A 27427-nucleotide genomic window follows, 5' to 3' on the forward strand; every position below is an offset into this window, starting at 1 on the left:
CCTTCCTTATGGAAGCAGGGAAAAATTCAATTGTGGGAGCTGGATATGGCAAGGCATGCCTGTAATGCTAGCCCTCAGGAGGCAGAGGTGGGAAATGGGGGTTTGAGGCCAGCTGGCTCTACTTTTTCTTTTTTAAAACAAAAAGAGAGTGTGGAGATCAGAGCTGAAAACTTTCTCCTAGTGGGCCCCTGAATAGACAGGGCAGCTAACTGAGAACAGACAGCAAGGATGGACAAGGGATGGGGCAGACAAATGGGGCAGGGAGCACACAGCCCCCAAGGGAAAAAGAGCTGATACCTGGCTGCCCTGTTCTTACCTACTAGGCTTCTTCTGCCCACAGCTGCCTGACAACCGGAGCACAGTCTAAGGTTGCCACTGCTCACAGACCTCTAGAGGCTGGTGCACCAGCTCTAACACTGTGGTATATACTGCAGAGCCCAGTGTTTATAATCTGTATGATATGGCCCACCTGGGCTGCCTTATTTCCTCCCCTTGGGACTGAAGGAGACAAGCTGGAGCCTTCAAGGCAGCTACAATCAAGTCAAACCTTGAAGAAACCTGCCTGGGGGTAGGTAAAATAACAATGGAGGCGGTTAAGTCCCGGAGGGTGAGAAATAGTCTAGGCTTCTGGTTTGTGGGCAGGAAAACATTGGGGTGGGACCCATGAGGAATGCCTTCAAGTCTCTAAGTGAGAAGGTAATGCAGCTGGGGGTGAGGCACACTGTGGGGCTTCCAGCAGGTTAGGTTAACAAAGTGGAGGGAGGGAGGGGAGCTGGAGGCCTGTGGGTAATATGGGCAGGTGACAATCCAGGCCTGGGCTTCTGAGAAATTTGAGCAGGAGCTGCAGTAAACTCGATTAGGAGTCAGGGCAACAGGGTGGTAGTGCTAGCTTTGCTGTGGGCCTATGGGCATGCCACATCTCTGTTTAGAACTTTAACTGTGAAACCTAAAAGCCATGGGCTGGAGAAGTGGCTCCATGGTTCAGTTCCCTGCACCCATGCCAGGTGGCTCACAGAACCTATAACTCCAACTCCAAGGGATCTGACACCCTCTTCTGCCCTCCATGGGCACACACATGCCGGCTTGTGGTGAATGCACATAATTAAAAATAAAGTAAATCTTTGTAAAATAAAAACCCTAAAAGCCTTCACAGCCACATCTCCAGTCTGACGTGGGGCCACAGATTTGCTGAGCCTTTGGAAGAGGACCTGAAACAACACAGGGATCCCACTGACCTAGTAGACACTGGGAACAAGAAAGCAGTCAAATGGGAACCCAGAGACGAAGCCCAGGGGGGACTGGGAGAAACCGGGAACTTGAGGCGGTGATGTTCAGTTTGGTAACACCATTTCCAGTTCCACCTTTCTTGATTTTCCTAACCCAGTCTCGCCATATTTGGTGAGATCAGGGCAGAGACGGCCCATCCCCTGGCCCTTCGTCTCCTGCTTACTTTCCCCTGTTCTTTGGAGGCTGTCACTGCATCTTCCCTGTCCTGGGCACCTGCCTCCCCCGGGGTAGCGCACGGCATCCTCCCTGTCCTGGGCACCTGCCTCCCCCGGGGCGGCGCACGGCATCCTCCCTGTCCTGGGCACCTGCCTCCCCCGGGGCGGCGTACGGCATCCTCCCTGTCCTGGGCACCTGCCTCCCCCGGGGCGGCGCACGGCATCCTCCCTGTCCTGGGCACCTGCCTCCCCCGGGGCAGCGCACCCAGCCCCTCCGCGTGTGAAGGCGCTGAGCTGCAAACTTCCGTGCGTTCCTTTTACGGCAATTCTAGGGAGATTATTCCCTTATTTCCCAGATGAAGAAACTGGGGCAAAGTTGTAACCTACACCAGGTCACACACCTACCACCCGGCGACGTTGGCTGGAAACGAGCTAGGAGTCCCAAGCCAGAGCTTTAGCAGACCTCAGCCGCCTCCGCATTCCCGTCCCTGGCCCACGTGACCGCCCGGTCCCCGCCTTCCCAGTGCCAGCCCGGCCCGCCGCACCCGGAGGCCCGCCCCGTGCGGGCAGGTGGGACTGGAGGCGCGGGGGCGTGGCCGGAAGCCTTAAAGCGGCCGGGGTGGCAGAGGGCGGGACAGACCGGGCTGTGGCTGCTGGCTGGGCACCGGACGTCTGCCACCATGTCCCTGGCGGCCTCCGCAGCCCGGGGCCCCGGGGCCCTGTGGTCCCCAACGCACGTGCAGGTGACGGTGCTGCAGGCGCGGGGCCTGCGGGCCAAGGGTCCGGGGGGCACGAGCGACGCGTACGCGGTGATCCAGGTGGGCAAGGAGAAGTACGCCACGTCGGTGTCGGAGCGCAGCCTGGGCGCGCCGGTGTGGCGCGAGGAGGCCACCTTCGAGCTGCCGCCGCTGCTGTCGTCCGGGGCGTCCACCGCCACCCTGCAGCTCACCGTGCTGCACCGCGCGCTGCTCGGCCTCGACAAGTTCCTGGGTCGCGCTGACGTGGACCTGCGGGAGCTACACAGCGACCAGGGCCGCAGGAAGAAGCAGTGAGCGGGGCGCGGGCCGGGAAGGAGGCCTGGGCGGGGGGGCAGGTCCCCAGAATGGGGCCGTTGATGAACTGGAGCAATATGCGGACAGGGAAACGCTGAAGAGGATGGGGTGGTGTGCAGAATGGGGGCGTTGGTGAACTGGAGCACTACGTGGCCAGGAAAATTCTCAAGAGGATGCAGAATAGGGGCTTTGATGAACTGGAGCAGTATGCAGACAGAACGCCGAAGAGGATGGGGTGGTGTGCAGGATGGGAGCTTTGATGAACTAGAGCAGTATGCGGACAGAATTCTTCAGAGGATGGGGTGGTGTGTGCCTGACACGCTGTAACTCACGTGGAAGGCCTCGCGTGTTTTGCTGAGAAGACGCTTTGAGCTGAGAACCCCTGGGCCAGGGAGCAGGGACAACCACGGGGGTCTTCAGCCTGGACACCCCTGCGCTGGCCCAGTGGTAGGGCGAGAATGGGGAAAGACGGCTGCCTTTTGAGTTCCAGCCCTCACCCCCACCTGAACATGCCCCTCCAGAAGGAGCTCTAGAACAGTCTCAAATGAGTGCTAGGTGTCTCCAGGACCTGTCCCGGGCTAAGCAGAACTGGGCATAGAAGGTTCTGGCTGGGCATCTTTAAGACAAAGACTTGGGCAAGCTCCAGTTGACTTTACATTTTCCTGATTTATTTGTTCACTGGTGATTGGAAAGGGCAGCTTAAACCAATGGAACGTTCGATTATGTCTATTTAATATACCAAAGCTAGCTCGGATTAGTCTAATTGGTTACTTTGCTTGATCTTAGAGATGGCTACAGTTTATGAAGCATGCTGATTCTCTCTGTATTATAGGTATTCAGAGTATTTTACCTTTTTCTTGGAAGACACAGGAAAAGCCAGAGGGGCTGTGGTTATCAGGCTAGTTAGGGTGGGTTTCATTTCAGTATGCATGCTTACAAACTGATAATAATCTGATAGATTATCTATCTGGCCACTGGTCAGTAGGTATTTCTGAAATCAATATCAGATTGAAAAAGGGGAGTCTTGTTGTGAGACTGGTTGAGATATAGGGTATCTAATCGCATCACCTTACAAGCCATAAGGTGAGCATTATCTTGCTAAGAAGAAGCTATAGCAATGCTGCTTTTCTGTCTGATTAAATGACATTTGGGGGCTTGGGGTGTTGGCTGTTGGCACTTTATCTTGCCCCATTGCAAGATGTGGAGCTCTCTCTTTACCATCTGTTTCCTATGTGAATTTTTTATTCTCTTGCAAGACAGAGTGCATCTCCCTGCCAGAGATGGGGGTTCCAGGTTCTAATGTCCACTTGGTCCTGACTCATAGTTGGGTCGCTCTGGCACTAAACACCCTTGTTTCCCTATTTATAAATGGAACATGCCGCTGGCCTTAATTGACGTTTGTGAGGGGTTGCTGCTTCCTGGGTTAATGAAGCCATTGTAAAGGTTCAAAAGGTCCTGTTCGGGGTGTGAGGGATGAAGCCTCCTTCCGCTCCTGCTCCTATCTCGGCATCTTCGTTTTCCTCATTTTCTCTGGCACTCCTAAACCTACATGGCATGGTCACTCCTGTTTTTGTTACGTGAGCCGATTTACCACTTACACATTATTGGCTTATAGGGAAATTGTGCTTAGTTAATGGGTTTTCTTAACTGCTTGGAACACGTCTTACTCCTCTACAAGCAAGAGAAATTGCAAGGTTTTCGTCTTCCACTTCCTGGGGCTTTCTGAGGTGCTGGGGGAGCCCAGTTATAGTAAGCCTGCCCGATGACCTCATATATCTCCAAGGCGTCCAATATAGCTGAGATTCAAAGAGTAAGATGTTCTGAGAGGCGAAAGTTTGGTAGAAAGAAACGAGTCAGGCTATTCCTAGCCATTTGAACTAATTATTAATGGTCTGACTCCGCCTTACATGTTAAAAGCCAGAAACAAAACAAAGGCTTAGTCTCTAGTATCTGTGTAGCAACAGTGAGTGGCCTTTCTTATAGGTTCAGACACTGAAACTTGAGAGCCATTAAAGCATTAAGATCCAACCATTTTCTTGATAAGCCTCCATATATCAAATTTATTTGAAGTCAAAAGAATGTGCTTTTTGTCATGACTCAGACTTCAGGTTGGATGTGATGACATGCACCTCTACACCAAGCAGCCTGATATATAGGTAGGATACATTTAGAAGGAGCGAATGTTTGGCCTTCAGTTAAAGACCTGAGAGCTCATCACATGAGCTCTGAAGTACAATCAGGAGAACGTGTAGGACCCTCAGCCCACCTTTCTGTTTCTGGTGTCATGTGGTTTGGGGTTCTAGATTGATTTCAAACAAAAACCTACCAAAAAAAAATCTTCGGATACAAAGAGCAACAGAATTTTGGGAAATACTCTCTTAAGGGTAGATGAAAACCCTTATTCAGCTTGGCAATTGGAGGCCAGTTGTATCAGTAAATACCGCAAAACCTAATGCTATGGTAGTCTTCCAGGTACGAAGACAGAGAATGAAGGAAGGTCACTCTTACATCTCCTGAGACTTAAATGCCTGTATCTGAATGGGTTTGGATATGGTAGAGGTTTAATATGTTGAAGATTTGTAAGAATAGTAAGAGGCTGAAATGAATTATCAATGGAAAAATTGGGGTTATTAGAAATAAGAGTTGAGCTGTTCTTTTTCTAGAAGAATTAGATGTAGAGAAATAGCTAAACTAAGTCCTCATAAGCAGTCAGAGGTGTGTTTACGCCTTTAGGCTTCCTGTACATTTTAATTTTTCATCAGGTTGGAAATTTCAAGCAATGTTGTTACTTCTTTCTTTCTTAGAGTTTCCTTTAAAGATAATACTGGGCTTTCCTGGAACCCTTTCACCTCTTGGCAGCACAGGCCCCTCCTACTTCAAAATAGGAAACTGAGCTTCTGACTTAGGTCGGGGTTCTCTGCAGATCCTATGACAGGCAATCCTCCCTCATCGAAAGCATATCAGAGTTGTCACTAGGTGATACTGTTACTTGTGATTTCATTTGTCAGACATTTCAGTTACCATGGAGGAAGTTCCACCTGAGCTTCCCCCAGCTCTAAAGTTTGTCTGTTCTTCTAGTACATTACACACACACCCAACACACACATGAAGTTGAAGCTAGGGCCTTATGTGTGCCAGGCAAGCACTCTACCACTGAGCTCCATTCTTAACCCTCTTGAATACTTTGTGTGTGTGTGTGTGTGTGTGTGTATGTACATATATGTGTGTGGTATATAAGTGCTTGTGTGGGGCTGTGCCAGAGGTCAACATCAGGTAGCTTCCTTGATTGCTTTCTACCTAATAAACTGTGTGTATTTGCATGTGTGGGGGGCATGTGTGCAAGTGTGCATGCATATATATATGTGGGTATGTGTGGAAGCCAGAGGTTGACATCAGGTATCTCCCTTGATGGCTCTCCACCTTATATATTGATGCAGTGTCTCAGGGGAAGTCAGTGACTTAGCTATTTAAACTAACCAGCTTGCTCCAGGGGTCTCCTTTCTTCATCTCCAGAGCACTGGGATTACAGATGGGCTGCCACACCTGCCTATCATTTACATGGATGCTGGGGATTAGAACTTGCGTTGTCAGCCTTGTGGGGCAAGAGCTTTACCCATTAAGCCATTTCCCCGGCCCCCTCCACCTTATTTTTTAAGACAGGGTCTCACCGAACCTACAGCTCTTTGATTTGCCAAAACTGACTAGCCAATGAGCTCCAGGATTCTACCTATCTTTGCCCCTCTACCCCCCAGTGATGGGGTTATGGATGAAGGCTGCTGTGCCCAGCTTTTACATAGGTGCCAAACCCAGCCCCATAAAAACGTTTTAGTGCTGCTTTGTGCCAGGTGCTGGGTATAAAGTGTCTACAGTGGTAGACCAGAGAGGCATGGTCCTTGCTTTTGAGAAGTTCAGAGCATTGTGGAGAAATAGACCTGAAGCAGATGAACACAAAAAGAACTCATAATACTTTGTGATAAGTTCCAGAGATGAAATAACAAGCTATCAACATAAAAGATAAAGAAGATCATGCTGTGAAAGGGATTAGAGAGCAGGGCATGGTGGGATCTACAGTCCTAGATACTCTGGGAGGTTGAGGAAGGAAGATTGCTTGAGCCCAAGAATTAGGGCCAGCCTGGGCAACATGGCAAGAGCCTGTCTCATAGAAGGCAAGCCTTCATTTTCTCTGTGTGATGCTCGGCATGCTCGGTATATCCCCAGCTAAAAGTATTAATGAACGTGCTTACAGATAGCCCTTGAGGCAGCTAGCTGAAAAATACTGAGGAAATCAAGGGGAGCTGTGTAAGGTCTGTAAGGCAGTGCTACCGAGGAAGCTAGAGGATTATGTAGGCTAAGACTAAAAAGAAGGAATGACTTCACGTGAGCCGAATAGGAAGCCCCTGAGTGTTAAGAGAACTGGTGCGATCTGGTTTGTCAAAGATCATGAGTGGAAAATGGATTTGAACCTGTCCTAGTCTGGAACCCCACCGATCAAATGGAGACTGTTGCAGTAATCAAGGTAGTATGTGGTACCTTGGGTTGGGGTGAGGAAGATATGCCTGGGTTCCAGGAATATTTTGTACATTCAGTTGCTGACTTGTGGCAGATTAGATGTGGTGAGATAGGAGAGGGAGAGGCAGTAAGATTAAACAAGTAAAATAAAATAAAGAGAACTTGATGCTGAAAGTGAACCAGGAAATAGCTCTGCTTTCTTTTCCCAACAGTCACTCTGATAGCAGGGTGAGGTCACCATGACAAAGACAGCTTTAAGTAGTGCCCCTTTGCACTGAGTCTCTGTTGGAATGAATGACTAGGGTATGCCCTTGAAAGCAGGATGTGTGTACATGTGGCTGCAGTACAAGGCCAAGCACTTGTTTTATAACTGTGTGGCCAATGTAATATCATTGGTGCACTCTGCGAAACTGATGGTGTCACGGCTTCAGGGAAAACAGGACGAAGAAAAGGAAAGCATAATATAGCAAATAGGGGAAGGTCCCATGATCAAAAGAAACTCTCAAATAAGTGAGCCATCAACTATCTTGTGCTAGAGAAGGCAAGTTTTAGAAAGTCTTGGGCCTTTTTCATTTTACTAAACATCATTTTAGTTCCAAAGACAGTGTTTCTGTAACAAAAATGAATAAATCTTTAAAATGCCATCAACTCCAACATGTATTTACTGTCATCACCCCTCCATGCACACACAATAATCTTAGATATCCATTAAAGGCTATAGTTTTAACTGTTATGTGTCCTGGAAAATGCCACCCCTCCCCTATACTTTGGGAGGGACAGCTAGCTCTGGCTTAGCTCCAGAGGGATTAAGGAGCTGAGGCCCAAGATGGAGAGAGTGACAGGTCTTTGAGGCCTTATCTCCACCGCAGAGTAATTCCGAGCTTGGTGTTTGGTTTTGGATCTAGTGCAAACCTCTAAACCTCAGGGCCTTTGAACTCCAACAAAAACCAACACCCAACCCTTATATCGGCAAGTGGGTCATGCTCTCCGACAAGATGCCCTGAGTCAGAGCTCATGCCCCAGATGGCTCAGAGAGACCATGACTGAATGGCCTACTTTCACTTGTCTCTTGCTGTGTGTCCCAACACAGGCTTGATCAGTGTAGAGTGGCTCACTGACTGAATGGCTGGAGTTCCTGCGGGGCAGTGGTAGTTTGCCACTTAATGTTTTTATTTGTTTGTGGTTGGTTGGTTGGTTAGTTGGTTGTGTTTTTTTGTTTTTTTTTTTAAAGAGTCTCATGTAGTCCAGTCTGGCCTCAAACTCTTAATCCTCCTGCTTCTGCCTCCTGAGTACTGGAATTTTGGCAGTATACCACCATACCTGGCCAGGAGAGCCTCTTTTCCTTCAGGGATAAGTATGTTGATAATCCAGTAGAGAAAAACCCAAGGTCTGCAGCTCCAGGGTGTCCCTGGGGAACGCATTGAGGAATGTGCCTGTGGAGAGGAAAAAAGCAGCTGTAATTAAGTGTCTGCCTGATTGCTGGCCTTTGGGCAACCCAGAAGGAAGGCATTTATAAGCGATCCCAGAGAGGTATTCCTAGAGACGTGACTGCCATCTGTGATCAAGAACATAGCTAACCTCCAGGAAGAATAGTCAGGGCGTCCAGAAAGTCTGGTCCAGAAAGGCCTCTTGTTATCACAAAGAACAGTGTGTGATTTGAAGGGCAGGTGCAGCAGGCTTGGTGCTGAGGGATTGGGGCTGTGGCCTTTTACAGCCTGGTTCTGCAGGGCCGCCTCCCTTATGGTCTGTGAATGTGACCTGCAGTTCACCAAAATGGAACTTTTCATTTTTACGTTTACATATTTGGTAGCCATTTGTTATTAAGATGGGATTTAAGAAAATTCCCTGGATCTGTTTTCTTCCTGCTTTAGGCTTGCTGTGATTATGAGATAAATCCAAATTCTCTGCTTCCTTGCCAGAAGCTCACAGACAGTATATGAGTCTGTTTACAGGGTGAGGAGCAGACTGAATGTTCTTTGATGATAGCAGAAGTTTATTGTCTTTTGTCCTGGCCAAGGCCTGGTGAATCAAACTATGCTTTTTCTTTTTCCATCCTTAAAAATCTCCCTGCATGCAGACTTTCATTTCCATGAGATGTGATTTCTTTGTGGTGGGCAAGAGGTGAGAATTAACATTTGTTAATTCTGAAAGAAGATCAGCGTTGTAAGTAGATGATTGTAAGAATGTTAGAATGTTAGACTTACACTTTGAAAAAATGAGTTCATTTTTCTAATTCTCAGAGAATCTTTAGCTGTGGGTACGTGGATTATTGCTGTTTGCTCGGAAATGACCTGACCCGTAGTCTTGAGCATGTAACTGTCAACTTGGGATTCTGAGCTCTGGCTGTCACTTTACCTACTCCTGAGGAAACACTAAAGAGCTCTGTGAAGGTCTTTACATCCTCCAATAAGTTACAGAAAATATACCCTGATCATGGTATTTAAATTTTTTTTAAATTTATTTTAATGGTATGTAAAGAATTTTTAAAAATTTCTACTTTTTTTTTAAAAAAGTGGAAATTGGCCGGGCATGATGGTGCACGCCTTTAATCCCAGCACTCGGGAGGCAGAGGGAGGCGGATCTCTGTGAGTTCAAGGCCAGCCTGGTCTACATAGTGAGTTCCAGGACAGCTGGGGCTACAGGGAGACCCTGTCTCAAAAAGACCAAAAAAAAAAGTGGAAATTATATAATACCAGTTGTGTGAGTCTTTTCCTGCCCCTTCAGTGCAGGTCTACCATTACTTATGTCAGATGGCTAAGTTTGTATGTTTGGTAATACAGTCATTCGTAACTGCTGGTATCTTAATTTTCATGTCAGGAACTTTCTGAATAGGTAACCTATGGGATATATGCAGGATTTGTATGATGTAGCCATTAGAATTGATGGTAAGATTATAAAGGCAGGTATCATGTGCTACAAATGAAATTGCCTGCGCATTCTGTTTCCAGCTAAGTAGTAATTATAGTTTCAACCTACAGTCTTAATTTTGTGTGAGTGTGAGGCAGATGATCTTGTTTTTCCTTTTGTTTTCCTTTGGTTTGTTTGAGATAGGGGCTCCCTATGTGGCCCAGGCTAGCCTTGGAATTCTCTCAAATCCTCCTGCCCCAGTCTCCTAAGTGCTGCGATTACAGACATGATCTTTCATACCCTGAGGTCTTGATCACTTCCTAAGAGAATTTCTATAGCGCAAACAATATAAGTACCCAAAGCATTGTTTTACATTAATTTATTCATTTACTTACTCTGTGTGCACACACTCACGTGTGTGTGTGTGTGTGTGTGTGTGTGTGTGTGCGCGCGCGCGCATGTCTAGGTCAGAGGACAACTTGAGGGAATCAGTTTGGCTTTCTTCCTCAACCATGTGAGTCCTAGGGATCTAATTCAGATTACCAAATTTGACCAAAAGCGCCATTACCCACTGTGCCATCTACACCAGCCTCTAAAACATTTTTAGTCTGCTCTTTCTTCTCAATGTCATTTACTGTTTCTTAGGATTGAGTTTGGCTCCTAATAACTAACCTTTTTCAGTGCTACTAAAATGGCTATTTTAGAGGGAAGGATAGGAAAATGAGCAGGAACCATCCACTGCTCTCAGGATGGACCAGTGCTTCCAAGCAGTGGGCAGTGGGCAGAGGGAAGGGTCCAGGAAGGGTCAGTTAGGTTCTGTATTCAAAGATAGGCCCCCATCGCAGCTACCTCTCATGCCTAACAAACTGCATAGCCTGCTGGGGCGCACACTCGGCCAGAGGATGATGGGCCATAAACACTCCAGTCCCTGTTGGGTCCACCCTGCTGCTGTGAGTCAGGAGAAGAGACTCTCCAGAACGCTTTTCAGTGTTCTCAGCGCGGTACAATGTGGAGTCCGGCCTTGTATATAATCCTCGGAGAAGCAGTCCCTGAGCGCTTTATCAAATGCCTTCATCTAGAAAGAGACTGAGCGCATTGCATCCCCTCTCCCAACTGCCCACAGGTGCTGTTCTGTTCTTCCTGCTCTCTCCTTCCTGGAGGCCCTAATCTCCTGGGTTTTGATGCTGGGTTGCTATGGAGATGGCTCATTCTACAGGTTGTTGTTGAAATTTGATCTGAAAAGGGAAGTGGGTAGCCTACACTGATCCTGGAGTCTGAGCTAGACCCAGAGACCACAGTACCTTCAAATGAACTCAGACACATCTCTGGTGGCCTTTCTTGGCTTTCCCTTTTCTGGACCCCAATTGCATTCGTGGAGAGTGCTGTATTATTCGTTTTTCCAAAAGGCCCGAAGATAGGTGGCTTAAATTAGTTGAAAACCTTATTTGTGATGAAATTCTATGCTTTTAACAGGAGTATCTTCTTTTTATTCTTTTTTTTTTTTTTTTTCGGTCTTTTTTGTTTGAGCCAGGGTCTCCCTGTAGCCCTAGCTGGCCTGGATTCGCTATGGAGACCAGACTGGCCTCGATCTCCCAGAGATCCGCCTCTGAGTGCTGGGATTAAAGGCGTGCACCACCAAGCCCCACAGGAGTATCTTTTTATATGGAATTATTTCTGCCTGCTTCACAGTGAGAGTGTTGTCCAGCAGTTGTCCTGAAGTTTAACGTTAGAAAACTGGCATCAGGACCAGTGGGATGGCTCTAGGGATGAAGATGCTTGCTGCCAAACCTGGTGATCTGAGTTTGATCCCCAGGATCCACAGGGTGGAAGGAGAGAACCAACTCACAAGTTGTCCTCTGACCTCCACATGTGCACTGTAGCACATGTACCCACAAATACACGCATACATGCATAAATAAGTAATCAAATGTAATTTAATTTTTTTAATATTTTATTTTTATTTTATGTGTATGAGTATATTGCCTGCATGTGTGTAAGTGCTCCTGTCTTGTGCATTGCCTGCAGGGGGCAGAAGAGGGTGATGGATCCCCAGGAACTGGAGTTACAGATGGTTGTGAGCTGCCATGTGGGTGCCGGGAACTGAACCCAGGTCCTCTGCAAGAGCAGCCAGTGCTCTTAACCACTGAGCCATCCCTCCAGCCCCTTAAAAATTTTTTTAAAGAAAAAGAAAGTTGACAGCTGTTGTCCCAATGACAGTGACACCTTGTGTTTGGTGAGCCTACTGCCCGCCCCATTAGGGTAAGCTGGGAGTCTCTTCACTGCTGTAACTGCAGTGTTTACATCAAGTCTTGGTGGCCATAATTTCTCTGTACGTGTCTGGCCTCTGTTTTAAAGGAAAAGCATGCCTGTTTTAGCTATAGTTTGATTATTTTTGAGGACTATTGGACAGCCCTTTACCCACCAGTTAATCCTGACTATCTGCAGGGATACGCTGAGGGAGCTCATTTTCCAGTGCAGGGAACCCCTGCCTGACCTTATGACATTGCAATGGACTTGGGATCAGCCTTTTGTGTGCCTGAGACAGTGACTGTATTCTTCCGCAAACTGGCCCTAAGAATTGGATGTAATGCAGGGTGTGGCAGAGGCAGGAGGATCTCTGTGAGTTCAATCAAGGCCAGCTTGGTCATAGGGAATCCAGGCCAGCTTTGGCTACAGGGAAACCCTGTCTCAAAAAGACAAAAAGACAAAAAAAAAAAAAAAAAAAATTAAAAAAAAAAAGAATTGGATGTAGCTGGGTGGGTTTAGAAGTTCCCAGACTGATAGAAGCCTGGGAGATTTCACAGTGGACCCAGAAGCTAGCCTCACCATTGGGCTACTCAGCAGGCGGGTCTGGGTCCCAGGGCACCTGCTCCATCATGCAGAGGGAGCTCTACTTCATCACCACTCCACAATTCAGGCTTCTCTTCCTTCTTTTCCTCCCCCAATAAGGACAGGGTCTGTCTCACCATATACCCCGTCTCAAATTCATGATCCTCCTGCCTCCACTGCCCAAGTGCTGGGTTTACAAATGTAATTATTTATCTCCTTAAGATAACCATTTTAAATATGTATGAAACATAATGTTTTGTTCATTTTTAGTTGTTGCTCTATCTTGAAACCACCACCCCCCTGCACAAAAACAGCTACATAAACAAAAACAATAAAAGGTAGGTTTAAAGTAATGCATATTTTTTTTTGCTTATACATACTCAGACTGGAAGAGTACAAAGCTCATAGTTATTTCTAGGAGGGGATAGGAGCAGGGGCTGAACTCATTCTGTGCCATTTTATGTGATTGGAATTTGTACCCCATACCTGTTATTACTTAAAAATATGATCTAGAAGGGCTGGGCCTGTAGCTTAGTGATAGAGGTCTTACTCAGTGTACAAGACCTTAGGGTTCATCCCTAACACCATACACCCACTGGGTTTGATCTCCAGCCCCATCCTCCCCAAAAAGTTTCTGTGACTTTCCATCACTTTCTGCGTAGTCAGGAGATCTTTTTAATTTTCTAAGGACTAGGTTTTAATTACAAGTACAAAATATTTCTATGCTTATAGAAGGAATCGTTTTAATTTTTTGTTGATAGGCTGAAAGTTTTTTTCATATTATGGGTTTAAAAATAAACTTGCTCCCATGGAATTATAGATTTCTCTCTGTACTCTGCCCTTTGGACAGAAACACAAGCCCAGCCCTGATACCAAGATACTGCAAACATTCTGGGCCTATGTGAAAGGTAATGCTGGACACACCCACACTGCAACCTTCCTCGGCTCTCTCAGGCTCTGTGGGCCATGCGGGGACCAGATTGTTCATGAACTGCTTCTCTGAGGGGCAGGAGTTGAGTGAACACAGAAACACTGAAAAATTGAATTGATCATCATGTTGAAACCCACAACCATATTCTGATTTGTGGTTTCATAGGATAAGACACTCATGAGTTGTTGTTAATAGAGTGTTCAGGGTCAAAACCTGGCCTCTGGCAGTTCCAACAAGCTGGACTTGACCACCTCTCTCCAGTGTGTCATTAAAGAGACAAGTGACAGTGAGAAGAGGAGAGGGGGTTTGTTCAATGCGACCGTGTCGGGAAGAGGTCTGGGAACCCCCAAATCTGTCTTCATGGCACTGACATGAGGTTTAGGTTTAAATAAAGGCAGAAGGTATATATAACTAAGCAGTCCTGGTCAAACACCTTTCATCACCAAGCCTACAATTTACCATCATTACCTGACTCCAGTCTATCCTGCAAGAAGGTGGTCCTTTGATAAGTTCCTAGAACTGTGTAGAATCTCCTCCTGGGAGGCTGACCAGGCTAGCTTTTCTTTTCCCAGCTTGAGATTACACAGGAAATTTTAATTATTTGGGATCCCTTGTCTCAATAATCTGATAGCTCAAGGGAGGGACACCAGTGTCTCTTTTAATATCTTTTCTCCTGCCAGGCCATTCTGTATGTGCCTTAGCCTGTTATGCTTATGTCAAATAGCTCTGGCTTGCCCTGCAAATGATTTCAGTGTTGGTAGTCAAAGAAGCAACGCATTTCCTAGCTTTAGTTAGTCCAGCCCTGATAACTACTGGGGTGCTTCATAGCCTATGATTCTGCTTTCTACAAGCCCTGCCGTGTTCTTGGCTACCTGGTGCTTGGTTTTCGGCTTGCTTATGAAAATAAGCAGCAAGAACAGTTGTGTAGTTTCTACTCACACATCATAGTGGTGCTAGAACTTTCCAAGCAAGTCCCACTCCAGTGTTTGAGCATCAGGAAGAATCAGCCCCCAGGGAGCATTCTAGGGTTGGCTGTGGGTTTGCTCAAAATAAACATTTTGGCCCAGATAACTTTTAGAAGGCAGGCCTGGTCCAAGGAATGGTCAGGTGGCATTCTCTGAAGGTCTTTAAGGTTTCTGCTGCTCTGGAGAGGGCTGACAGAAACGCTGATAGAAGACCACCCCCAGTCCCTCCTTCCTGGGCGAGAGGTGTTGCCTGCTCCCTGAAGCCCTTGCCCTGGTCATCTGGGCCTCGCATTCCCCTTTCGGCCACTTCTCCTTTTCAGGTGCCTACAAGTAATATTTACAAAAGCCAAACACCTTTCATCACCATGGCTACAGTTTACCACATGACTGTCAAGGAAGAATCAAATAATCCTCTCAAAAGTTCAATGATAAATATGCAAAGTATTCTAGGCCAAGTACCAGAAAATGTACTGAACAGGCACTGGGCTGGCTGGGAGAAATTGTGCAAAAAGACTTTGCATCTTCCTAAACACCCTCTTCCTCTGTGGTTTAAAAACCATGAAAGAGTTCTTGTAATAATCCAGACTGTGGGCTGGAGAGATGGCTCAGCAGTTAAGAACACTGGTTGTTCTCGCAGAAGACCCAGGTTCGAATCCCAACACCCACATGGCAACTAACAACTGTCCATAACTCCCATTCCAGGGGATCTGACAGCCTCTTCTGTCCTCCGCGGGCATGGCATGACACAGGTGCACTTACCTACACACAGGCAATACATACATGCACATAAAATAATAAATTTTTTAAAAAAATAATAATCCAGACTGTATCTTACATCATTTTATTGGGACTCAGGCTCTTTCTGGTGATTTGTGTGGAGGACTTTAGGTAGTAATCTTTAAATTTATGATTGATGGCAAGTTGTGGTGGAGTTTCCCCCCTTTCTAATTTTATTTTGAGATGTTTAAATTGGAAGTATGTGGACTGGCGTGCATAATTCACAGTAGAGCACTTGCCTACCATGCATAAGGCTCTGATTTCATCCCCAGGAAATCACAGAGAGAGAAAGAAGCAGCAGTAGCAGCTTAAACTTTCCTCAAAAAGAATTTAAAGATGAATTAGGGAGAGTTAGCTTAAATAAGCATCCTGGTTCAGGAGAAAGAGGAGAGCTTTGGGAACGAGTCATCCTCACCATACTCCATAACAGCACTGGGATCTTGTACCACTGAGCTCTTTCCTGAGCTTTAACTTCCTCAGTTGTAAAGTGAGTATAATGTCCACTCCATGGTGGGGCTTAAGCGTACACAATGTCAGGTATGGTGCAGGTATCACCAAGTGTTAGGTTTCTACTTCGTTCTGCCCTTCCTTATGTATGACCGAGTAACAGGCCCAGGATGACATTTCACTAAGCTGCACTGAAGGTGAGACAGGAAGTTGTGCTCATTTGGACAAAACCATCATTTCCTTAAACTCCAGGCCCTGGGCTCCTAAGTAGGTCACTGTAAAAACAACACAACAGACGGTCAGAATGTGAGGTCTCCATTTTGCAAGATGACCCGGTGGTGGCTCTCTGCAGGCCAGGAGTTGTTTGTCCCTTAGTGGCCCTGCAGCTAATTGGACTCCCAGTTCACCAAAGGGATTGAGTTTCCAAACAGAAAATGTATGCCAAGGAGGTCCCCTTTTCCTGGAGTTTGCAGTCAGAGTAGGCCTGAAACAGTGTCATTTGCCACATCTTGAAGTAGTTTGCAAATGACTATGCAAAATACTTGAATGATGTTTGCAGTATTCTTTTTCTGATTATTAAATCAGAAGAGAATGCCTTTTTGCCAATTTCTCCTTATTTCAAACTGTGGCAAAATATAAAATTTAACTGTGGTGGGGATTGAATGCAAACATTGTATATGCTAGGCAAGTACTCTACTGTTCAGCTACATCTACACCCCAAAATTTACTGTTTTAACCATCTTGAGTGCACAGTTCTGTGCTGGTACATGTGTCATTCACATTGTTGTGAAGCATCACTACCAACTGTCTCTAGAACCTTCTTATTTTCTCTAACTTGAGCTAGAGCCTCATGCCATGCAGACATCAGCTCCCTGCTCCCTCCCTCCCCCAGTCCTTGCAGCCACAGTTCAGCTTTCTGTCTTGATTAATCTGACTGCTCTATGTGCCTCATGTAAGTAGCATCATGCATGCAGGAATTAACATTTTGGTGGCTTTTTCAAAATTCCTCTTTTTCTTCCTGAAACTGAATCTGTACGTTCCATTTCAACCTGTCAGGCGTAAGCTTTTGATTTCTCTCTGATCCATGTGTATAAATTTGCACAACACCTTCTTAGCTGTTTGTGTGTGGTCTTTGTACTTTTATCTTATTGAAGGAAAATATGTCATTGGAACTAATTTGATAGGATTTTTTCCTGTTTATTTTGAGGTAGGGTCTTGTTTCTTAAGCTGGTCTTAAATTCCTGGAATCCTCCTCCCCCAGTAGCTCTTGAGACAACAGGCCTGCATCACCATACCAAGCTCTTTATTTTCAGAGAATCAGTATTTTAGCTGATTTATAAAGGTTGAGTATATAGCTTAGCGGTAGAGTACTGTGTAGTATGCTCAAGGCCCTGGGTTCAATCTTTAGTACTAGAAAAAAAAAGAGAGATGATTATATACTAAGTACTTTATCAGACCTTTGTCTAGCATATGTGGGGAAATTTTCAAAAATAGAAGTACTGGGGGCTGGAGAGAAGGCTCAGCAGTTAAGACCACTGGCTGCTCTTAAAAAGAACCCAGGTTTAGCTCCCAGAACCCACCTGGCAGCTAACAACCCTCTATAACTCCAGTTCCAGAGGGTCCAATGCTCTCTTCTGACTTCTGCAGGCATTGCACAACACAGTTGCATTTACATGCATGTGGGCAATATACTCAGATACATAAAATAAAAATAATAAATAAAATTTTTAAAAAACAGAAGTACACGACGGGGGATATAGCTTAATGGTAGAATGCTTGCCTGTTATGCCTAAGGCCTTACGCAGTTCAACCCCCAGGACCACAAAAATAAATGAATAAATAAAAGTGTAATTTCTGCTCCCCACTGGCTACCCCTCATTGAGACAGCGTAAAAACACATCTGTAGAAGAGGTTGGAGCAGGAGAGGTCACCAACAGGATGGAGACTCTGTTGTGGCTGTTTCCACCTGAAGGTAACCTCTTGACATTTCTCTCTTTAGATGGTACGCCTTGAAGTCCAAACCAGGAAAGAAGGACAAAGAACGAGGAGAAATCGAGGTGGACATCCAGTTTATGAGAAACAACATGACTGCCAGCATGTTTGACCTCTCCATGAAAGACAAGTCTCGGAATCCATTTGGAAAACTGAAGGACAAGATCAAAGGGAAGAACAAGGACAGCGCATCAGACGCCACGTCAGCTGTCGTCCCCAGCACCACACCTTCGGTCGACAGTGACGATGAGTCCTTCTCAAAAGACAAGAAAAAGAAATCAAAGATCAAAACTTTGTTTTCCAAGTCAAATTTGCAGAAAACACCACTTTCTCAGTCCATGTCAGTCCTACCTACTTCAAAGCCAGACAAAGTGCTGCTTCGTCCTGGGGACTTCCTGTCCCGGTGGGACGATGACGACAATGAGGATGAGTCCTCCTCCGCCTCAGATGGTGAGTTCCTGCCTCTGCTTACTCAACCCATTCCTAAGAAGGGAGAGGCCATCTTCAGAGGAAGATTTTAGTTGTTATGGTGATGATGGTGATGGTGGTGATGATAAGTAATCTTGGTTAAGATGGCTTCTCTAGTTCTAAGGCTCTGGTTTCTAAGAACGTATAGATGCCTTTTCCGAAATGTCTAGCTATGCAGCTGATAATGAATTAGTACAAGAGTTTGGAGCTCACAGAATACGTGTATTCGATTTTTTGTTTGTTTTGCTAGTATTTTGTTTTCTTGCAGTGCTGGGAATCTGGCCTTTAGCATGCCAGGCAAGTAAGTTTGATATTTCATGAATTCAGGTATCTGCTGAGCTTCTAAAATGAGCTTAATTCTCATAGAATACATCCTCAGTGGAAGTCAAAGAATCCAGTTCCAATAACTTTGAATTGTATATTTTGAACTTGAGTTTCAATAACTAAACCCCATTTAATGAGTGACCAGATTCTGTTACTTTGTCATGAGCATTGTCCTTTTCATTGGTTTAACACGGGATTTCTCAGCCTTAGCACCGTTGGCCATGTGGCCAACAAGTTCTTTATTGTGGGGGACTGTTCTGTGTACTGTAGGCTTTCGAGGCAGCAGTGCTGGGCCTATTAATGTCAGTCACACCCTCCTTTCAGTTCTGATCATCAAAAATGTGACAGATGCCCTTGCCCATTGTATTGTTGTGTTACACCCCCCCCCGCCCCCACCTTCCTCTCTTTTTCTTTTTCTTGCACTGCTAAGGATCAAACTGAGGGCCTCATACATGTCAGGCAAGTGCTCTTTCACTGAGCCTTGTGAATGCTCGATAAATGTTTTACCACTGAGCTATATCCCCAGCCTCATTTAATTTCTTCTTTTAATGACATTTATTTATTTACTTAGTGCGTGCGTGCGTGCGTGCGTGTGTGTGTGTGTGTGTGTGTGTGTGTGTGTGTGTGTGTGTGTGTCAGAGGACAACTTGGGGGAGTTTGTTCTCTCCTTCCACCATGTGGGGCCCATGGATTGAACCTGGTCATCAGGCTTGGCAGCAAACACCTTTACCTGCTGAGCCATCTTGCCCATATTTCTTTAATTTCTTACCTGCTTTCTGTTTGTTTTTCTTCCTAGTCATGACCCACAAGAGAACAGCAAGTGCAGACCATAAGCAACTGAACCAGATCAACTTCAGCCTTCCCAAGAAAGAAGGACTCTCCTTCCTTGGGGGCCTTCGGGCCAAGAGTGACTCCCTTTCCCGCTCTAACGTCTGTATCAATGGGAACCATGTTTACGTGGAGCAGTCAGAGGCCAGGCGTGAGACCAAAGACAGCAGCCCTTCTGATTCCCCGTCCCCGCAGGGCTTCCGAAAGAAGCATTTGTTCTCCTCCACTGAAGACCTGGCTGCTCGGCCTCCAAAGGAGCCCGGGGAAGGCGGCGCGTCTCCTGACAGGTGGAAGTCTGACCCTTCCACCAAGTCCATGTCTTTGCCATCCTACCGACCTCTGGCTGGTGGGGACATCAGAGAAAACATGGCTCCAGAAAACCGAGAGGCTACAAAAGAAACAAAAGACAGCAAGAAGCAGGAGAGCAAGAAGTCTTCTTTGCTTTCTCTGGTGACGGGAAAGAAAGATGCTGCCAAGGACAGTGAAGGCGAAAGTCTTCCCACTGTTCTGGAGAAGGAGAAGGCAGGCTCGCTTGCAGAAGCCCAGCTGAGAAAGGAAGACCTCGCAGGAAGGTCTGAGAAAGACACTGCATCTGTTGCGTCCAGGCAAGGCAGCTCCCCGGACCGCTTTGAAGATGTGTGCATGTCAGGACCAGAAGCTGGACTGGCATCTAAGCCTGAACTCAAGCCCCCAGTTCCTGCTGCAAGGACTCTCCAGACCAAAGCTGTGAAGCCTCGGTGAGTCTTGATTTTTCCCACATGAGGCCTTTCCCGGGTGCTGTCTGGTGTTTAGCTAGGTCTCCACTAGAGCAAACCTGGTCTGTCCTAGGATGGCACCCATGTGCGCAAAGTTTTGGTAGTCTTAAGTCCTTGCTGCTGGCCTGGCCTGTTGTGGCAGATTCTGAGCATGTGAGCAGGGCATGCATGGTTGCTCTGAGCACGTGGGCAGAACCTGTGTTTAATAAGTTTCTGGTGCATACCTCTCTCCGCAGAAGGTGCTGCCTTTCCTCCTGGTACTTTGCATCTGTTTTTTGTCATGGGAGACCCTAGATCTGCCCTTTAGTGTGCCTGTGACTGACTGTCCTAGTTTGTTTCTTCATTGCTGTGACAAAACAGTCTGACCACTACCAACTTGGGGAGGAAAGGGTTTATTTGTCTTACATCTTCCGGGTCACAGTTCATCTGGGAGCCCAAGGTAGGAACTCAGGGCAGGAACCTGGAGGCAGGAGCTGGAGCACAGGCCATGGAGGAACGCTGCTTACTGGCTTGTTCCCTGGCCCCTGCTCAGCCTTCTTTCTTATGCAACACAGGCCCACTTGCCCAGGGGTGGCACCACCCACAGTGGGCTGGGCCCTCCACATCACTCATCAAGAAGATGCCCCTCAGACATGGCCACAGGCCAATCCAATGGAGGCAATTCCCCAACTGAGGCTCCCTCAACCCAGGTGTGTCAAGTTGACACTAAAGCTATCCAGCACACTGACCATTCTGTTTCCTCTGCACTTGGTCTCAAGAGCTTGCTTTTCCATGTGACTGTCATTCACACTGACATTTTTATGGTATGGGGGGTGACAGACTTTTTGAAGAGTCTACATACAGACACACTTGTCTCTTGTGCTAGCCTTTTATTGTTCTGAAGTTTTTAGATGCCTTTTGCCTTGCCTAAGTCAATTACTAGGCTCAGCATTTACCACTAAAAGGAATTGTAGGATGTGGTTTGAGCCGGATCTTTCCATTCCTCTCACAACATTTGTGTGACAGGTATGCTTGGGGCTAGCAGGGTTCCTTTCTAGGGAGAGCGTGTATCTCAGTTGTAGAGTCTGTACTTAGCATGTGTGAGGCCCTGGGTTTGATCCCTAGCACCATGGAAAGAAAAAGAGCCATTTTATGTCAGAGACTGCTGTCACCTTAGCTCTGTAGATGCTGCCCCAAATGTTAAAACACCTTCCCTCTTTGATGACTTCATTTTTATGTTTCTTTATTTCTCAAAATGCATCTGCAACTGACCTGCAGATTTTATTTTGTCGTTTTTGCAGACTGCAAGTGTCTCCAGAGGCTCAACCCAAGGCCAGGCTTCCTTCCCCCGACTCTGCCCTTCTGTTTGCTGCCCTTCTTTCTGGCTCTGCTCAGGCACCTGTCATTTCTGACTTGAGATGTAATTCAGAGGCACAGTCCTCTGAAAGTCTTTCTGTCTTCTCTTTCCCATCTCCCACAGCAGCCCCTATTTCTACATCCACTCCCGTTGAACACTGGCCCCCCACAGGCAGGGATGAGGCCTGTTCTGAAGAGTGCTCTTCACTTCTTAAAGCAGTCTCTCAAAAGGAGAGTTTAACACCAGCTCCAAACACTGGCTCTGCCTTGGGATCATTTTGCAAACAACTACCCATCCCACTGCAGAAAGGGACGGAAGAGTCATCAGGGGGTGAGCCCAGGGAGACAGACTCAGGGAATGAAGCCAGCAGTGACGAGTCAGGAAGGTATCTCATGGGGCAGCAGGAAGAACTGTGGGTTCCCTCCCCAGAACAGCACTGGGTGCCCTCACCTGAAGAGGGGGAGGGAGTAGCCTCTGCACTTCTGCTCAAGGGCAGCGGGATCACAAGCCTTGCTGAAAAGCCTCCCACTGGAGGAAATATGAACTCTGAGGTTCAGCCTAGATCTTTTATGGAGAACAATGTTAGCAATGGCGGAATGACTTCTGCAGTCAAAGAAGCAACACCCCCCCTTGAAGAGGAAGGGGCGGTACCCCCATTTGACAGCATAGTGCAGAAGCATGAAGAGATGGATCTGAATGCCAGCGGGGGCCAAAAGAAAGCCAAGAAGCGTGTGTCCTTTTCCAAACAGCTCTTTGTGGAGGGAGAGGCAGGGAAATCCCCTGGGCCTGGGGCGGAGGACAGCCAGCACCTGATGCAGGAGGGGGCTGCTGCTGCTGGAGCCGTGTCCAGTGCAACGTTTCCTGCATCTCCCCACACAGAGGGCACAGAGAAGGAACTTGTAACCACAGACGCTCAGCCCACCATCCGCTCCCTTGAAGAGAGTTTTGCAGAAGGCCCCAGCCCAGCAAGAGGCACCCAACTCTTCAGGATGGAGGAGGACGATGCCATTATGGCTCGGTCTCAGAGCAAAGCCAGTGATCATGAAGGCCTGCTGTCTGACCCCCTCACTGGCCTTCCATCTTCCTCGGATGTGAAATCTCCCATTGTGGCTGATCTGAACCTGTCCCTCCCTTCCATTCCTGAAGTGGCATCTGATGATGAAAGACTAGATGAGGCTGGCGATGTCAGGAAGGCCGAAAAGCCAGTTCATCCAGAAGCAGGCACTTCGTCCTTGTGCTTGTCACCACCCTGCCCTGAGAAGGCAGACAGGAAAAGTGGCAGGGCAGGGGGGTCAGTATCTGAGGAGGATCTGGATGACTTCAGGCCGAAAACTCCCAAAGCAGCTCCTTCCGAGCAGACGGCAGTGTTAGGAATTCTTAAACCACATCTTGGCAAGAGCTCTGGTGTGGATAAGCAGCTGCCAGGTTCTGGTGCTGGCGAGGAAGAAAATTTGAAGGGAAGTGGGAGACCAGGTCCGCCTTTCTGCACACCCCTGGGCTCTCCTGTGCCTAGCCCCTCCTTCTCTGAGACCTTTCCTGCCGCCCACTCTTTCCCCAGTTCTCCCCATTCTGACAGTCACCACACCACATCACACCATATAGAAGAGTCTCAAAAAAAATCACCAGACGGCTCCGCTGGTAAAATAGAAAATTTTGGCAAGAGGAAGCCGCTCCTACAAGCCTGGGTCTCACCCTCAGAGACACATCCAGTCTCAGCTCAGCCAAGCGCTAGAGCTGGGGCAGCCAAGCACAGGTGAGAGATGGGGGCGATTGTCTTTGTACTTGCAGCTTTTACCTGCAGAGGTCATGGCTCCAAACCACATGGAGATCCTGATGTCACCGCCTGCCTGATTTGCTGGCATAGCCTGTCACACACAAGGGCTGTGTGTCCTTTGTGTTGAGAGTAACTCAAGATCCAGCTGCATGTGTAGCAAGAACATAATGGTAGTCTTCAAAGATAGTTTAAGAGTGTTTCCACGCAGTCAGATTTGGAGCTTTCCAGCTGCGATGCGGAGGGGGCCTGTGTCTCCAGAGTCTCAGAGCCAGCTGATGCAGTGGCAGATGCTTGAAAGCTCCTCTAGCTGCCATGCTCATTCTACACTCTTCCTTACCGTAGAAGCAAGAAGGTTCCGCAGAGCTCCTCAGTGGAGTCCTAGGCTATCTGCCTCCAAGAACAAAAAACTTTCTTTTTTATTTTATTGTTACTATTATTGTCTTGCACAGTGCTGGGGGTGGACCCTGAGGCCCTGTGCATGCTGGGCCAACACTGTGCCACAGAGCTGTGCTCTAGGCCTAAGAGGTGGTCTTTATTCTCCTTGTGTTGAAAACCAGACTGAGGGACTCAGAGACCATAGGAACACCTGGCCAGGGATGTGCTTTCCTCATTGTGTGTGGCTGTCTGGTCCTGCTTGCTTTCAGTTCCACAGGAGCTAAGACATCCCAGTGGGTATTGGAGCAGAGATACTTCCGCTCCCCCTTGCCTGTCTTCCTGGCTGCCATCTTTGAAATGGGCAGTTCTTGTTTGTAGTTACAGAGAAGTTATCCTTTTCCCTTTTCTCTAGACTTCATCCTGTGAAGCCAATGAACACAACAACCACCAAGACAACAAACTCCAGTTTGGGAACTGCTACCATCATCAGTGAGAACCTGATCAACGAAGGCCCGATGAAGGTGAGTGTTCTGAGAAGTTGGCACGTTTGCGGAGCTCTGCAAAGCTTCATGTGTCCTCACCATTACAGCTGGGTGTGATCTGAGTACTGGCGGCCACACGGGAGCCTGAGGTGGAAGGGACAGCTTGAGCCCATTAATTTGAGACCCGCCTGAGCAACATAGCCAGATGCTATCTCAAAACAAATAATAAGGAAAGTTGAAGTTCTCAGCCAGCATGCAGTGCCCTGGATTCGATCCCTAGCACAAGGCCCCTTTACATACATCGCAGGCAGCAGGCAATGCTGGAAATTACTTAATCAGACCTCTGGTGTCTTTGCAGTCTTTGGCTAACCTTCTGGAAGCTTCTAGACTTACTGTTGACTAGATAAATTTTTTTTATAGTTATTTCTTGTTGAATTCTTTCATCTCTAAAAACAAGATTGGCGCTAACACTTTATTTTGTATGGTGGTACTTTTTATGTTTATTTGTTTTATTTTTAATAAAACAGGGCCTCTGTAGCTCAGGCTGGTCTAGAACTCCCTATGTAGTCTAGGCTAGGCTCAAAGTTGTGGCAACCCTCATGCCTCAGCCTCCTGAGATTACAGATAGGTGCCACCATGTCCAATGAGCACTTCTTTCTATGGAAAAGAAAATGAATGACATTTTCTTTTTCCAAAGTTTCTTTTTTATCTGCATGCAAGAATATGAAATTGTTAACATAGATGCACTGGTTTCAAGTATTTAAAAATGTTGCAAAACAGCACAAAGAACTCCTGGAAACCCTTCATCAAGACTCGCCAGCTGCTCACATTGACTCAAATTTGCTTCACCTCCTCCCATTCCCTCCCTCTCCCTCTCTTTCTGTATATGCAGTTACACAGGACATTTTTTTCCTGAACTGAAAAGTAGGTTGTCTACATTATGACCTTTTTTATTCCTAATTTCCGTGTGTGTGTGTGTGTGCGCACGCGCGCGCACATCTCTTATATGTACATGTTCATGTGTATATGTGGGTGGGTTGGGTATGTGCAGGTGTGCACATGTGTAAAGAGGCTAAAAGTTGAAGTCAAGTGTCTTCCTGAATAGCTCTTCACCTTATTTTTTGAGACAGGGTCTCACTAAACCTGGAGCTCAGTGATTTAACTGAACTAGCTGGCCAATAAGCCCCAAGCTCCTTCTGTCCCTGCCTCCCCAGGGATGGGATTACAGGTGCATGCCATCACATGTTTTTTTATGTGGGTGCTGGAATTCTGAACTCAGGACCTCGTGCTTTGGTGGCAAGTATTTTAACTAACTGAGCCACCTTCCCAGCCCCTTCTAAGTTCTCGAATCTCTAACCCCTCAGAATAAGTAAGCTCATCGAAATGTAGAAATTTGGTGCTGCTGTGGCAGTTCTCATCTTTGGCATCTTTTCCCGTTGTTTTGCAATCCAGGAGCCAACCCAGATAGTGCTTGCATCGAGATGTGTTGTTCATTTGGTTTCCTTTATTCTGGAAGGATTCCTTCGCTAATTTTGTCTTTCAAATGTTCACTTTCTTTTGGTGCTGGGACCCCAGAGCTTTTTGCCTGCTAAGCACACACTACACCAATGAACTACATCCCAACCCCTTTATAGTTTTAAGGATTTAGATTACTGCCTTGTTATAAATCCCTAGTCTTTGACTGGTGTCATTTAATGGGCAAGGATGTGCTGTATTTCAGATATGTGGAAAGGAACTTGACTGCTGGGAGCTGCACTCTGTAAAAATAAATAGCCTTTTTATTTATCTATTTATTTATCAATGTATATGAGTGTTTTGCCTACATTTATGTAGGTGCACATGTACATGTAATGCCCACAGAGGCCAGATAAGGGAATCAGATCCCCTGGAACTAGAGTGATAAATGGTTGTTAGTCATCATGTGGGTGCTGGAAACCAAACCCAAGTCTTCTGCCTTCTGTAGCCAGTACCTTAACCACTGAACCATCTTTCCAGCCCCTTTTTATTTATTTACTTTTATTTTAATTTTTTAAATTTTTTTAGACAGAGTCTTCCTGTAGCCCCAGCTGGCCTGGAACTCACTATGTAGACCAGACCGGCCTCAGTCTCACAGAGCTCTACCTACCTCTCTCTGTCTCCCAAGTGCTGGGAACAAAGGCATGTGCCACCAGGCCCGGCTATTTTTCAATAAAAAAATTTACCTGTGCCCTATCACTCCTAAAACATTTCCTTGTGTGTGTCTGGTGCCAGGTATTGAACCAAGGCTTTGGGCAACCTAGGCCATCACTCTACTGCTGAGCCACAACCCCCATCCCCAGAAAGCATTTTTTAAATGCCCAGTAGCTGTTATTCTTGCACGCCTGCCACAGAGAGCTGGGATGAGCATTCATTGGATGTTGGAGATCAGAGTCTGAGTAAGAGCAGCTCAGCAGTGATAATTATTGCTGGAAACAAGTTAGCACCATGTAGCTCCCTCCTGCCCTCCTTTCCTTGTAGAATGTGCCAGCAGGGCAGGAGGAGCAGTGCTGTCAGAACCACCAGCCATTGCCACAGCCACGAACCTACTGTCTTTCAGCCCTGGCCTAACAGTTTACATGCCGTCAGTCTGCCTGCGTGGTCTGCTGGCTTCTGCTTGAGCGTTGCAGGGAGCGGCACCAGCACTATCTTCCTGGAGTTTACAACGTTTACCAGGAAGTTGAGCCAAAGGGCACAAGGTGACGTAATGACAACTAGAGTCATACAGCAACCTCTTACCACACTTCCTTTTACTGCTGAAGGCTTTGTGGTTCCCTCTGGCTTTACTTACTTATTATTTATTTATTCATTCATTTTTGATTGATTGATGTGATGTGCTGTGCATTGAACCCCAGAAAAAACAATCGCCTGTTTTTCTGGAAGTCAGCAAGACCCTCGGCTCCCATTTTATTTACTGTCCAAAGCTCATTTTGTCAGGGGCTTATTTCCTAGACCCGATTAAAAGAGTAACTTAGTACAAAAGAAACACAGCCCTGCTTATTTGAGTAGTGACTGTAAGCCCACTGCTGCCCCTGTGCTGGCCACAGCCTCCTGGGCTTGGACCCTCCCTAGTAAATATTCTGGGTAAATATGGAACGTTCCATGGAGCTCCTCCTGGCCTACTGGATAATAGATGCTTTGTAGTAAGCGTAGATAATTTATAAGTAGGAGTGTGTTATTTACCTAGATGGCTTTAACATTTCCACTTTAAAGTAGGAGGGCCAACTAGAGGCAGAAATCTCATGTTATAATATTTGGAGAAGTTGGACACATTTGAAT

General features: G+C 46.8%; 1 protein-coding gene across 3 annotated transcripts in view; it reads left to right on the forward strand.

Annotated features, from left to right (window-relative positions):
* Positions 1-2081: 2081 nt before the first annotated feature.
* Positions 2082-27427, forward strand: part of Rab11fip1 (RAB11 family interacting protein 1) — a 30136-nt gene continuing 4790 nt past the window's right edge. The window contains exons 1-6 of one of the 3 annotated variants that reach the window (XM_029570682.1): positions 2372-2490; positions 12950-13017; positions 17799-18241; positions 19380-20148; positions 21447-23255; positions 24064-24172. In XM_029570682.1, coding sequence (XP_029426542.1) covers positions 17872-18241; positions 19380-20148; positions 21447-23255; positions 24064-24172 — 3057 coding nt within the window. In that variant the 5' untranslated portion in view covers positions 2372-2490; positions 12950-13017; positions 17799-17871. Of the gene's footprint in view, positions 2491-12949; positions 13018-17798; positions 18242-19379; positions 20149-21446; positions 23256-24063; positions 24173-27427 lie in introns of all 3 variants that reach the window. The other 2 variants (XM_008847595.3, XM_008847596.3) reach the window with 2 other exon arrangements.

Source organism: Nannospalax galili, unplaced genomic scaffold, assembly GCF_000622305.1.
Source record: "Nannospalax galili isolate Female #2095 unplaced genomic scaffold, S.galili_v1.0 scaffold1183, whole genome shotgun sequence".
Lineage (NCBI taxonomy): Eukaryota > Metazoa > Chordata > Mammalia > Rodentia > Spalacidae > Nannospalax > Nannospalax galili.